This window comes from Staurois parvus, unplaced genomic scaffold (genome assembly GCF_062004578.1).
Source record: "Staurois parvus isolate SC_StPar_1 unplaced genomic scaffold, SC_StPar_1.0 ptg002838l, whole genome shotgun sequence".
NCBI lineage: Eukaryota > Metazoa > Chordata > Amphibia > Anura > Ranidae > Staurois > Staurois parvus.
The window spans coordinates 86,369-99,746 of NW_028320634.1; the positions used below are offsets into that span (position 1 = coordinate 86,369).

The 13,378-nt window shown below is 48.6% G+C and overlaps 1 protein-coding gene across 1 annotated transcript; it reads right to left on the reverse strand.

Annotated features, from left to right (window-relative positions):
• Positions 1 to 479: 479 nt before the first annotated feature.
• On the reverse strand, positions 480 to 13,372 carry LOC149429057 (telomeric repeat-binding factor 2-like). Its single transcript, XM_089666776.1, has 4 exons — positions 13,146 to 13,372; positions 11,294 to 11,370; positions 5,710 to 5,765; positions 480 to 2,567 (listed from the first exon to the last, which is right to left on the reverse strand). The coding sequence occupies exons 1-4, from the start codon at positions 13,280 to 13,282 to the stop codon at positions 2,409 to 2,411; spliced, it is 429 nt and encodes a 142-aa protein (XP_089522902.1). The 5' UTR covers positions 13,283 to 13,372; the 3' UTR covers positions 480 to 2,408.
• Between the last annotated feature and the right edge of the window lie 6 nt (positions 13,373 to 13,378).

Here is a 13,378-nt window from a genome sequence, read left to right on the forward strand (position 1 = left end):
TCGCACATGCTCAGTGGGCACCTGGCTGTGAAGCCGCAAGTTGCCACAGCCGGGTGCCCACACTGAAGATGGCAGCACCTGGAATACAGGACGGCCGGTGAAATGGGCTGCAGCGGGGGCACCGCAGGATCGTGGGACAGGTAAGTGGCTGTTTTTTAAAAGTCAGCAGCTACAGTTTTTGTACAGTTTTTGTAGCTGCTGACTTTTGTTTGCAACGTGAGTGGAGCTCCGCTTTAAGGTCACTGTAGAATGAAGTGTTTTCAGGATCCCTGAGACCTGAAAACTGCTACAAGGAAACCTCTGGGGGCAAAAAGGTTGAGAAAGGCTGTATATAGACCAGGATAAAAGTCATTTTTTAGGGATTAGTCCGGCTCATCAGCGGAGTGAAAAGTCAGAGACTTCTGACAGTAATCCGCACCCCAACCCCATCGATACGCAGCCACAGAAACCACACAAACCAATGGCCACACACACATCTATTCCTATACAATAAACTCCTGCAGTTTATTGATGAATAACGGATACAAACGTCTGTATTAAAAATGGACAAGACAATAAGAAATGGACAAGCAGAAAAAAAAAAAAAACAGTTAATAAAAAATATATTTTTTTTATATTACACTGTTGGCAGAATTTCAAAAATGACCTTAAAGGGAACCTGTCAGGGTAAAAAATATGGGAGGCGGCTTTGCCGACCTATCGTGGGACAGTTCGTTCCTTAATGCAGGCCATACATGGGTTGAATTCCGAACTATTTTTTTGTCCGAAAATGTTGTTCGCTCGGTAATCCGACGGCGCCATCAATGATTTCGAAAAACCGGCCAACCGAGTCATAAAGTTCACCCCATATAACAGGCGAAACGTCTGTTCCTTCCAGGTCACGGCTCGTGCGCGTATTCTTTTTGGAAAAACGATCGTACGATTTGACCATCGAGTCGAAAATCAGTCGTTTTTCACGAATTTTGCAACATGCCCGGTCACCGAAAAGGGGAGGAGCCACGAAAATCAGCCGGTGCCATTAACCCCTCTAACAGAGCGAAAATTGATTATTCTTAGGTCTGATTTTCAAATGAAAAATCGGTGGAATTTCCACCCATGTATGGCCGGCATAAGGCCATCATCTTTATCCTTCCTGTAATACTTGGCAAGCCGCTGACCTGAACAATCATGTCCGGATCATGTCCCGATAAGGCCCATTCTTCTTTCGGGTCAGTAACTCTAAGTATGAGGATGGAACAGGCACTTCTTTTAAAAAAAACAAAACAAAAAACCACACAAAACAGAAGGGCGGCCAGGCGCAGCGCATTCCCATCAACACTTTATTAGAATAGAACAAGCGAGTACATACAAGAGCCAAGGAATATCGGCGTTGTACACGAGACACAATGCTGTTCCAGAAGATGAAACTCAGGTCCTGACATTTCCAGGGACATGTCCTCTTCTTCGGAGCAGCTGTTTGGTTCTTCGAAACGCATCGGCGGTGGTGTGACTCACGTCAGGACCTTGTGAGTTCCATCTTCTGGAATACATTGTCTCCTGGGTTGATGGAAGACAGGCAGACCTTGTATGTCCTCACCTGTTTTTATATTCTAATAAAGTGTTGACGTGATACTCTGCGCCTGGGCGCCCTTCTCCCTCCCCATAGTCGTCTGGGACACGTGACAGGTCCCAGAAGACGATGGGGCCATTCACAAAGTGCAGCGCTTCTCGCACATGCTCAGTGGGCACCTGGCTGTGAAGCTGCAAGTTGCCACAGTTATCCAGGGTTCCCCGATCCCCAGAGGACAGCATTGCTGGAACATTCTCGTCTTGGGAGAGAGCCGACGGCAACCATCAACCACAGTCCGGTCCATTGCTGAAGGATCCCATCCAAGTGTTCTGTTGTGTGAAGACGTCATTAAAACACAAATGAGGAACAGCGGCTTCCTTATTTCTAACCAAACCGCCTCACTGAGGTCAGTTTTGGCACAAAATGTTGGTTTTCCAGATATTCTGAGTTTTGCTTTGGATACGATGCAGTGTCAGTCTTGCTGATATGCGAATCCAACAAAATGAATTTCTCACCGACCACAACTTGCGTATCCATGTGTGAACAGTTATGAAGAGTACATATAGGATGAAGTGTGACCCCCCCCCTCCCCCCACCAGGATGTGTGTCCAGCACTGGTGACCAGTCCTACAATCCATCATATCCTGCAGCCACTTAGGAGACAACATTCTATAAATTATATTCTATAAAAATGTTAGAACTGAAAATCGCAGCTGTTGCTCCTAAAGGCCTAATCAGAACGAGAGAAAGGAAAGTGGGAATGTGGCTGCCGCCATGTGCGATGCCTCGGGCGTGTCTTCCTCCGTTACAAACGCACGCCATAAAGGAGGAGAACGGATCGGCATTTGGAAGGGGAGGATCAGACAAGAGAGAGTTTTTTCATCGTCCGCCATCGGTCTTTTATCATAACACCAGTCCGGTTGTGGAAAGGGAATTTTTTCAGTATTTTCGCCCAGTTGCCTTCACCAAGTTCCTTCACTCCGACTTTAATCCATTCCGTCTCCTCTACAGTCCATTTCTGAGAGACAATAGAAGAAAGTCGATCATATTTCAGCATCTCTGCAAACAGCACTCTATAAGGAATGGAACGTCAATATACACTGAGGGGCGTTCACACGGGCGTTCCGTTCTGTCATGCTTTTTTATTTTGTCAAAAATCAGAGCTAAACAAATCAAAACTTCACTTTTTACCTCCGTTTACATCCATTTTTGATCCATTTACATCCATTTTTGAGCCATTTACATCCATTTTTGATCCATTTACATCCATTTTTGATCCATTTACATCCATTTTTGATCCAGTCCGTTTATTTTTTTTTTTAATGGAAGAAAAATAGGGTTTCCTTCCATTCAAAAAAAAAAAGGGATGTTAATAGGTGCAAACATTAATGGATGCAAACAGATGATCACCCGTTTACATGCGCTAGTCTATAGAAGTACAGGGGGTCCGTTTTACATCTGTAAACGGACATACGGAACACCCGTGTGAAAGGACCCTCCCTATATTGCCAAAAGTACATTACATGCAGTTGCCGGGTGAGTACGGGCGAGGCACTTCCCCATTCACCTGAATTACAACATGCTGGATAGTTTTGCTGTAGGCGTGAAGCATCGCGACTGCGACATGTGAGCACCCCTAATAAATTATTTCCAATATAAGTGCAGCGCAACCCAATAGGATCCCTACTTCTCATACGGTGTATATAACATCTGCATCAAAAATATAGAATACACACTATATTGTCCAAAGTATTGCCCCCCCCCCCCCCCCTTGCAAATCATGTGATTCAGGTGTTCCAATCCCCTCCCAATAATGTGATTCAGGTGTTCCCATCCCCTCCCAATCATGTGATTCAGGTGTTCCAATCCCCTCCCAATAATGTGATTCAGGTGTTCCCATCCCCTCCCAATCATGTGATTCAGGTGTTCCAATCCCCTCCCAATCATGTGATTCAGGTGTTCCAATCCCCTCCATATCGTGTGACTCAGGTGTTCCAATCCCCTCCATATCGTGTGATTCAGGTGTTCCAATCCCCTCCATAGCGTGCGATTCAGGTGTTCCAATCCCCTCCCAATCATGCGATTCAGGTGTTCCAATCCCCTCCCTATCGTGCGATTCAGGTGTTCCAATCCCCTCCCTATCGTGTGATTCAGGTGTTCCAATCCCCTCCCTATCGTGTGATTCAGGTGTTCCAATCCCCTCCCTATCGTGTGATTCAGGTGTTCCAATCCCCTCCCTATCGTGTGATTCAGGTGTTCCAATCCCCTCCCTATCGTGTGATTCAGGTGTTCCAATCCCCTCCCTATCGTGTGATTCAGGTGTTCCAATCCCCTCCCTATCGTGTGATTCAGGTGTTCCAATCCCCTCCCTATCGTGTGATTCAGGTGTTCCAATCCCCTCCATGGACACAGGTGTATACAATCAAGCCCCTAGGCATGCAGACGGCTTCTACAAACATTGGTGAAAGAATGGGTCGCTCTCAGGAGCTCAGTGACTCCAAGCGTGGTCCCGTGATAGGTGGCCACCTGGGCAATAAGTCCATCCGTGACATTTCCTGGCTACTAAATATTCCACGCTCAACTGTTAGTGGGATTATAACAAAGTGGAAGCCACTGGGAACAACAGCAACTCAGCCACCAAGTGGGAGGCCACGTCACATGACAGGGCGGGGTCAGCGCATGCTGAAGCGCACAGTGCGCAGAAGTCACCAACTGTCTGCAGAGTCAATAGCTAAAGACCTCCAAACTTGGTGTGGCCTTCAGATGAGCCCAACAACAGTGCGTAGAGAGCTTCATGGAATGGGTTTCCATGGCCGAGCAGCTGCATCCAAGCCTTCCATCACCAAGTGCAATGCAAAGCGTCGGATGCCGTGGTGTAAAGCACGCTGCCACTGGACTCTAAAACAGTGGAGACATGTTCTCTGGAGGGACCAATCATGCTTCTCTGGCAATTCGATGGATGTGTCTGGGTTTGGCGGTTGCCAGGAGAACGGTACTTGTCTGACTGCATTGTGCTAAGTGTAACGTTTGGTGGAGGGGGGATTATGGTGTGGGGCTGTTTTTCAGGGGTTGGGCTTGGCCCCCTAGTTCCAGTGAAGTGAACTCTTAAGGCGACATTTTGGACAATTTCATGCTCCCAACTTTGTGGGAGGAGTTTGGGGATGGCCCCTTCCTGTTCCAACATGACTGCCCACCAGTGCACAAAGCAAGGTCCATAAAGACATGGAGGAGCCAGTTTGGGGTGGAGGAACTTGACTGTCCTGCACAGAGTCCTGACCTCAACCCCATAGAACACCTTTGGGATGAATTAGAGCGGAGACTGTGAGCCAGGCCTCCTCCCCCGACATCAGTGCCTGACCTGACAAATGTGCTTCTGGAATACTCACAGCATAAACCAATCAGCATCGATCGTTGGGCAGACACACAGCACAAGGCGGAGCTCCGTTCTCACACGGGGAAGTGATGGATCTCATGTCCTTGTAAAGCACCTTCACCATAGATTGTAGACTTAACTTTCACACAAACCAATCAGGATACACGTATTGGGATCTTTTTTACCACCAAAGTGTAGCAGAATACATTTTATCCAAACCCTCTGAAATGTTTTCTTCGATATGTTTTATAGCAGAAAGCAAAAAAATACTTTTTTTTTTTCAAATTTCAGTCTTCTTTCGTTTGTATCGCAAAACAAAAACCCCAGTGGAGATCAAAAACCACCAAAAGAAAGATGTCTGTGTGGGGGAACAAAAAAATGATCTAAATTTAGTTTGAGTACAGCGTTGCATGACCGTGCAATTACCAGTTAAAGTAGCACACTGCTGATAAATATGAAAAAAACGTCTGGATGTGAAAGGGGGGGGGGGTAAAACCTTCTGGAGCTGAAGTGGTTAAACACGCCCCTACATATGGCCACAGAATGGCGCCAGGATCATGCGCTGGGACAGCGAATCACAACATATGTCAATAGAGGGGGAAAGGGGCGGGGTGAGGCGTGCTGGCAGACCGCTGGCCTCCCTTGGACCTTACATTGCCACCCCATCCCATTGTTTTGTAGTTTCCTCTGTATTGGAACCGTTCTTTCTACAAGCCAAGCATGCTGGGCCATTGCCTGACACGTGGGTGTTGCCTGCAGCCTGACAACTACTTACAGTCCAACTTACCTGTTTTCTGATGCCATTGGCTGTCGTGTTGTTGCCGGATCTTGCAGCTTTCTGACCTGTAAAACAATGACAGGAGCCATTATGCTGGGAAAGAAAACGGTCATCCTTGTGAAGGCATTTCCTGCCGGATTCCTCAATGTGTTGTCTATTTTCTGCCCTCCGTCCTATTGTGTTGAATTTCACGATGCGATGAAAAATACTGATGATGCCGCGTTAATGGTTGTATGGTCTCTGCTGACGAGAGGGACAGGGGAAGCCTTTGATTGGTCGTGATTGCCTGAGCAAGAGTACCCCTTTACCAGGCACCATATGACCAATGCTGAGGGACAAGTAACAGGACACATTGGAGGGGTGCAGAATCAGGAAAAATATAAAAAACCAAAACAGCAGGGAAAACAAATATCATATACCGTATATACTCGAGTATAAGCCGAGTTTTTTCAGCACATTTTTTGTGCTGAAAAATGGCCCCCTCGGCTTATACTCGAGTCAACGTCTGCAGATGACATGCCGGCCCTGTCATCTGGACACACCCCCGGGATCAATCCTCGCCGCTCCCTCCCTCTCCCATGATACACACTTACCGGTCAGATGTCTTCCTTCTCCGGCTGCTCTCCTCCTCTTCACTCGCTCGATCTTCACGGTGCCGCTCGGCTCCTCCTCTCCAAGCTCCACCTCCCCGCCGGTGATTGGGCGCCTGTGTGCCTCTCCTGAGCTACAGTTCCGGCGGCCAATCACCGGCGAGGAGGTGGAGCTTGGAGAGGAGGAGCCGAGCGGCACCGTGAAGATCGAGCGAGTGAAGAGGAGGAGAGCAGCCGGAGAAGGAAGACATCTGACCGGTAAGTGTGTATCATGGGAGAGGGAGGGAGCGAGCGAGCCCAGGCTGGAGCAGGGGTCACCAACGATGGGGCACTATTCCTCCCCCCACTGACACCAATGATGGGGCACTATTCCTTCCCCCACTGACACCAATGATGGGGCACTATTCCTCCCCCCACTGACACCAACGATGGGGCACTATTCCTCCCCCCACTGACACCAACGATGGGGCACTATTCTTCCCACTGACACCAACGATGGGGCACTATTCCTCCCCCCACTGACACCAACGATGGGTCACTATTCTTCCCACTAACACCAATGATGGGGCACTATTCCCCCCACTGATACCAATGATGGGGCACTATTCCTCCCACTGATACCAACGATGGGGCACTATTCCTCCCACTGACACCAACGATGGGGCACTATTCCTCCCCCCACTGACACCAACGATGGGTCACTATTCTTCCACTGACACCAACGATGGGGTACTATTCCCCCCACTGATACCAATGATGGGGCACTATTCCTCCCACTGATACCAACGATGGGGCACTATTCCTCCCACTGACACCAATGATGGGGCACTATTCCTCCCACTGACACCAATGATGGGGCACTATTCCTCCCACTGATACCAACGATGGGGCACTATTCCTCCCACTGATACCAACGATGGGGCACTATTCCTCCCACCCTCGGCTTATACTCGAGTCAATAGTTTTTCCCAGTTTTTTGTGGTAAAATTAGGTACCTCGGCTTATATTCGGGTCGGCTTATACTCGAGTATATACGGTAGTTACATAGTTAGTCTGGAGGAAAAAAGACAAAAGTCCATCCAGTTCAACCATGAAAAGAAAAAAAGTTATAATCCTCCACCCACAATTAATCCAGAGGAAGGCAAAGAACCCAGCAAAGCGCGATCCAATATTCGCTGGTTCATCTCTTATTTAAAGCTAAACTCCAAGAATTCTTTATAGAATGTACTGGATTAAGTACTGTAGGGGCTAAGACCAACAAGGTGCATGCCACCTCATGGACTTCCCTTTAACCCTTTCGCTGCCAGAGCGGTTTTTGCTTCTTTTTTTTTGCACATGTTTAAAAAAAATAATTTTAGGCCGGAAGATTACACAAAACCCCCCAAACATGACATAGGTGTTCACCATGGGGGGCACAAAAATGTATTTATTGGTTTGTTTGGTTTTCTGTGCACTGTTCCTTTAAAAGAAAGGATTTTAATCACTTTTATTCTTATCACAAGAAATGCATGCATCCCGTGTGATAGAAATCAGCAGCGACAGGTCCTCTTTATGGAGAGATATGGGGTCAATAAGACCCCACATCTCTCCTCTGCAATGCAAAGCATTGGATCAAAAATAAATAAAAGCATTGATCTAGGTCAGTGGTTCTCAACCTTCCTAATGCCGCGACCCTTTAACCTCCTTGGTGGTATTCCCGAGTGTAGCTCGGGGTAACATTTCAGTACCAAGAGCGGTAACCCCGAGCTACACTCGGGAATACCATGCGGCACTGCTCCGGCATTTGTTCTTCACTTACCTTACCCTGCGCTCCCGCGATGTGTCCCCTGCAGCGTCCCTGGCCATCTCCTCCGGCCGATGCCGGCATCCGGCTTCTGTGTCCTGTCCCTGTGACGTCGGGACGTACGAGCGCCGCCGAAATTTAAAAATTTTAAAAAATGACATTTTTTTTTTTTATATTTTACATAGTAAAACATTGCTGTCTCAACCATTTCACATACATTTTGTCCCGAGTGCTTTGTCCGGCGCCCTGCCTGCATTTTTACTGTTCTTTCTGCCTGGAAACTGAGAAACGTCCATGGCGTCCAAAAAGTGTCCCTTTAGGTCAGACGCGGTTTTAGAGCGGCTAGAGAACAGCGATAGTAAATCAGAACCACTTGCAGAATTGAGTGATAATGATTGGTGGGGGAAATTCCTCATCAGACACTGAAAACGATTCTGCGACTGAGCTCAGCGATGTGCCAACTTGGCGCTATATTTCACATTTCAGTGTTTTTGGTTTGATTATATTATTGAATTAAATGTATTATTATTATATTATTATTTTTATGATTATTTATTAAATTATAATTTATGATTTTGTGTTTCAAATTTTATCCTCCCCGGGATGTTTACTAGACTCTTGTCCGGACAGATTTCAGGGAGTTATTCCTAAAAATTACAGGACTACAATAAAAAAACTACATATTTCCATGCAAAAAAATGGTACCGCTTTCAGCACCAAAAATCTGAAATAATCAGACCGCCTGGGAGGTTAATACAGTTCCTCATGTTGTGGTGACCCCCAACCATAACATTATTTTCGTTGCTACTTCATAACTGTCATTTTGCTACTATTATGAATCGTAATGTAAATATGTGATAGGCAGGGATGCATTTTCATTGTTACAAACTGAACATAATTCTTAACGTTCTTCTCTACACGATCCATTGTCATGGGATGGTTTGCTAATGAAAATATATAACAATAGCTTCAATAATACAAAAGATGATACATGGCCTAGTTCAGTCAATACAGTTCATTCAGTTTCCTATGATTTATCATTGTGTTGTTTTTTTTTACATACCTGTTACTATCCCAAGGGGGCAGTATTCACATCAGCCACAGCTGAATATAAAAAGACCAATCAGCATCCAGATTTATGCAGGAGATAGATGGGTCGAAAATCGGCCGATTTTTCGGCCGAAAATAAAATCGGCCGATTTTCGGATCGTTAGTGGGCGATTTGGTCGGCCGTTTTTCGGTATTTTGGTCGTTTTTTTTTTTCCGGTAAAGTTGGAAAAAAATCGGCCGATTTACGCGGCAATTAGTGGGCAAATCGGCCGATTTTTTACCGATAAAAAAATCTGCGCATGAGCAGTGACCTGCAAGAGGAAGACAAAAAGAAGAAAAAGAAGAAGAGGAAGACGATGAAGAAGAAGAAGAGGAAGAAGAAGAGGATGAAGAAGAAGAGGATGATGAAGAAGAGGATGAAGAAGAAGAAGAGGATGAGGATGAAGAAGAAGAAGAAGAAGAGGATGAGGATGAAGAAGAGGATGAAGAAGAAGAAGATGAAGAAGAGGATGAGGATGAAAAAGAAGAAAGAGGATGAGGATGAAGAAGAAGAGGATGAAGAAGAGGATGAGGATGAAGAAGAAGAGGATGATGATAAAGAAGAGGATGAGGATGATGATGAAGAAGAATAGGATGAGGATGCAGAAGAAGAGGATGATGAAGAAGAAGAGGATGAGGATGAAGAAGAAGAAGAAGAAGAGGATGAGGATGATGAAGAAGAAGAGGATGAGGATGAAGAAGAGGATGAGGATGAGGAAGAAGAAGAAGAGGATGAGGATGAAGAAGAGGATGAGGATGAAGAAGAAGAAGAAGAAGAGGATGAAGAAGAAGAAGAAGAGGATGAGGATGAAGAAGAAGAAGAAGTAGGATGAAAATAAGAAGAATTCCAGTCCAGCAAAAAGTGTATCTGCAGAGAGCTCCGCTATTTCTTTGACAGTTCTCTGACAATTCCTTGACATTTACAGCGGTTTTAAACATTGTATCTATTTGTTTCCGAATAAAAACATCTGTATCCTAAATGGAAACAAATAGATACATTGTTGCAACTTCTATAAATGTCAAGGAACTGTCAGAGAACTGTCAAAGAAATAGCGGAGCTCTCTGCAGGGACACTTTTTGCCGGCTCTAGACGGGTAGAAAATCGGCCGATTTTTTTTACCATTGATGGTAACGTCGGCCACTTGAACAACCGATTTTTCGTTTTTTAAAAGAAAAATCTGCAGTTTTTCTCCCCATCTATGGCCTGCATAAGTTCCCACGGTACAGATATTTTTTATTTTTTTTGCAGTAGTTGATGATTTTACATTTACCCATTAATTATAATTCATGAAGTGTCATTTTACCTCCAATACTGCCGCTTTCTACACAGTAGCCGCTTTCTACACAGTAGCTGCTCTTTGCACACGTGTGACTGGTCCACATAAGTACATTATGGCGCCAACCCTGTCACATACACCTGTATTTGTACGAGGTGTTTGTGATGGGGTTGGCGCGATGATGTCATCACGCCAGGTATTCGTATGTGGGCGTATCTGCATGTGGGCGGACCCGCCTGGAGACGGATAGAGGAGCGGTGTCTCGTTTCCTAGGACCATCGGAAATATGTGTTTTCCGAAGGTCTTAGGCGACCCCTATGAAAGGGTCGTTCGACCCCCAAAGGGGTCGCGACCCACAGGTTGAGAACCGCTGATCTAGTGCTTTAAGATAAAAAAAAAAATGGCTGGAAATGGGAAGTGACATGGCTCCAGTCTTCCAAGGGCATAGAGAGTGGCGGCCATCTTTCCTTCACTCATCTCTATGCCCTGCGCTGAGATCAATGGTTTCTCAGGTAAGGCTGAGAACTACCAAGCAGCGGTCGGCGGTTTTTTGGCACCTGTATCGGTGCTGGTTCTCATTTCGGCCGACGGCTGAAAGGGGTGTTTTCTGCCGCAATGTTTCGGCCACCAAGATTTTGGTGCATCCCTAAAAAAAAAACAAAAACAAAAACCATGTGATGCACTCAATTGCGCACCACACTGCCCCCTAGTAACCAGAATGGCAGAGCGGCTGGGCAGCTGAATCGCTCCGGCTTGCTCTGCGATGTAGCAGACTGAACATTGTGAATTCACCGTTAGGATCTTGGCCGAACATTTTACACCCCTGCTGGACACAGCACCGATCTCAAACTTACTTCTTGACCTGAAGAGTTCGTCCTCATCGCTCCACGTGTCTTGCTCCTCCTCTGTGTTGGATTTGCTGGCAGCGTCACTGTGGAGGCAACAAGTTGTACAATTAGCAGATACCGAGCACAAAGCAATTCCAGAAAAGCCAGCGGTGAAAGGATCGCTATTAGGGGGGCGTTCAGCACACAATATGTTCTCAGCACATGTATGACACATAGAAGGATACTCCACAGAACGCCAAAACAAACGTTGTGTAAAAAGTAAGAGTCACATGACTGGCTCTCCTCCAATTACAGAGGGTTCTTGGTTGTGTTAGGCAGAGAACACTCCATGGTGTAATGCAGGCCCTATAGCGCGGCTCCATTCTATGGGCTATAAAATACGCGCTGCGGCCGGCGAATCACGGCGGTCACGTGACCCTAAAACCCCGCCCCCCGGCTTCTGAAACTCCTAAAAGGCCACGAGGTGCCGGCGTGAAGAGGTTAAGGTTTTTCACCTTAATGCATAAAATAGAATAAAACCTTCTGAAAGTGGGGGGACTGGAAGGGGGGGGGGGAAGGTGTCCGGACTGGAAGGGGGGGGGGGGGGAAGGTGTCCGGACTGGAAGGGGGGGGGGGAAGGTGTCCGGACCGGAAGGGGGGGGGGGGGGAAGGTGTCCGGACCGGAAGGGGGGGGGGGGAAAGGTGTCCGGACCGGAAGGGGGGGGGGGGAAAGGTGTCCGGACCGGAAGGGGGGGGGGGGGGGGAAGGTGTCCGGACCGGAAGGGGGGGGGAAGGTGTCCGGACCGGAAGGGGGGGGGGGAAGGTGTCCGGACCGGAAGGGGGGGGGGGAAGGTGTCCGGACTGGAAGGGGGGGGGGGAAGGTGTCCGGACTGGAAGGGGGGGGGGGAAGGTGTCCGGACTGGAAGGGGGGGGGGAAGGTGTCCGGACTGGAAGGGGGGGGGGAAGGTGTCCGGACTGGAAGGGGGGGGGGAAGGTGTCCGGACTGGAAGGGGGGGGGGAAGGTGTCCGGACTGGAAGGGGGGGGGGAAGGTGTCCGGACTGGAAGGGGGGGGGGAAGGTGTCCGGACTGGAAGGGGGGGGGGAAGGTGTCCGGACTGGAAGGGGGGGGGGGAAGGTGTCCAGACTGGAAGGGGGGGGGGGGGAAGGTGTCCGGACTGGAAGGAGGGGGAAGGTGTCCAGACTGGAAGGGGGGGGGGGGGAAGGTGTCCGGACTGGAAGGAGGGGGAAGGTGTCCGGACTGGAAGGGGGGGGGGGAAGGTGTCCGGACTGGAAGGGGGGGGAAGGTGTCCGGACTGGAAGGGGGGGAAGGTGTCCGGACTGGAAGGGGGGGGAAGGTGTCCGGACTGGAAGGGGGGGGAAGGTGTCCGGACTGGAAGGGGGGGGAAGGTGTCCGGACTGGAAGGGGGGGGAAGGTGTCCGGACTGGAAGGGGGGGGAAGGTGTCCGGACTGGAAGGGGGGGGAAGGTGTCCGGGCTGGAAGGGGGGGGAAGGTGTCCGGACTGGAAGGGGGGGGGAAGGTGTCCGGACTGGAAGGGGGGGGGAAGGTGTCCGGGCTGGAAGGGGGGGGAAGGTGTCCGGACTGGAAGGGGGTGAAAGTGTCCGGACTGGAAGGGGGGGGGAAGTGTCCGGACTGGAAGGGGGGAGGGGGGGGTGGGGGGGGGGAAGTGTCCGGACTGGAAGGGGGGGGGGGGGGGGAGTGTCCGGACTGGAGGGGAGGGGGGGGGAAGTGTCCGGACTGGAGGGGGGGAGGGGGAAGTGTCCGGACTGGAAGTGGTTGATTAAAAAAAAAAGAAAATTTGTGATCAGTTTACAAAAGAACATTTTATTGGTTTATCTTCTGTTACATTCAGTTACTCACTGTTTCCGCTTCTTGTTTGTTGGGGGTGAAGTGAACAATCTTCGTACGGTTGAGCCGGCACTCTGGTTTTTCGGGGAAGGAGCTCTGCTTGGGTTCTCCTCTTCGATCTCATTGTCCTGCTGGCTGTCGGGCTCCATGACCAGTTGGTGAAGAGTGACTGCAGGACCGGGCTGGCCATGCTCTCCTGAAGACGACAAATCCTCCCTAGGGGTGCAAGCAGGAGGCCTCTTACT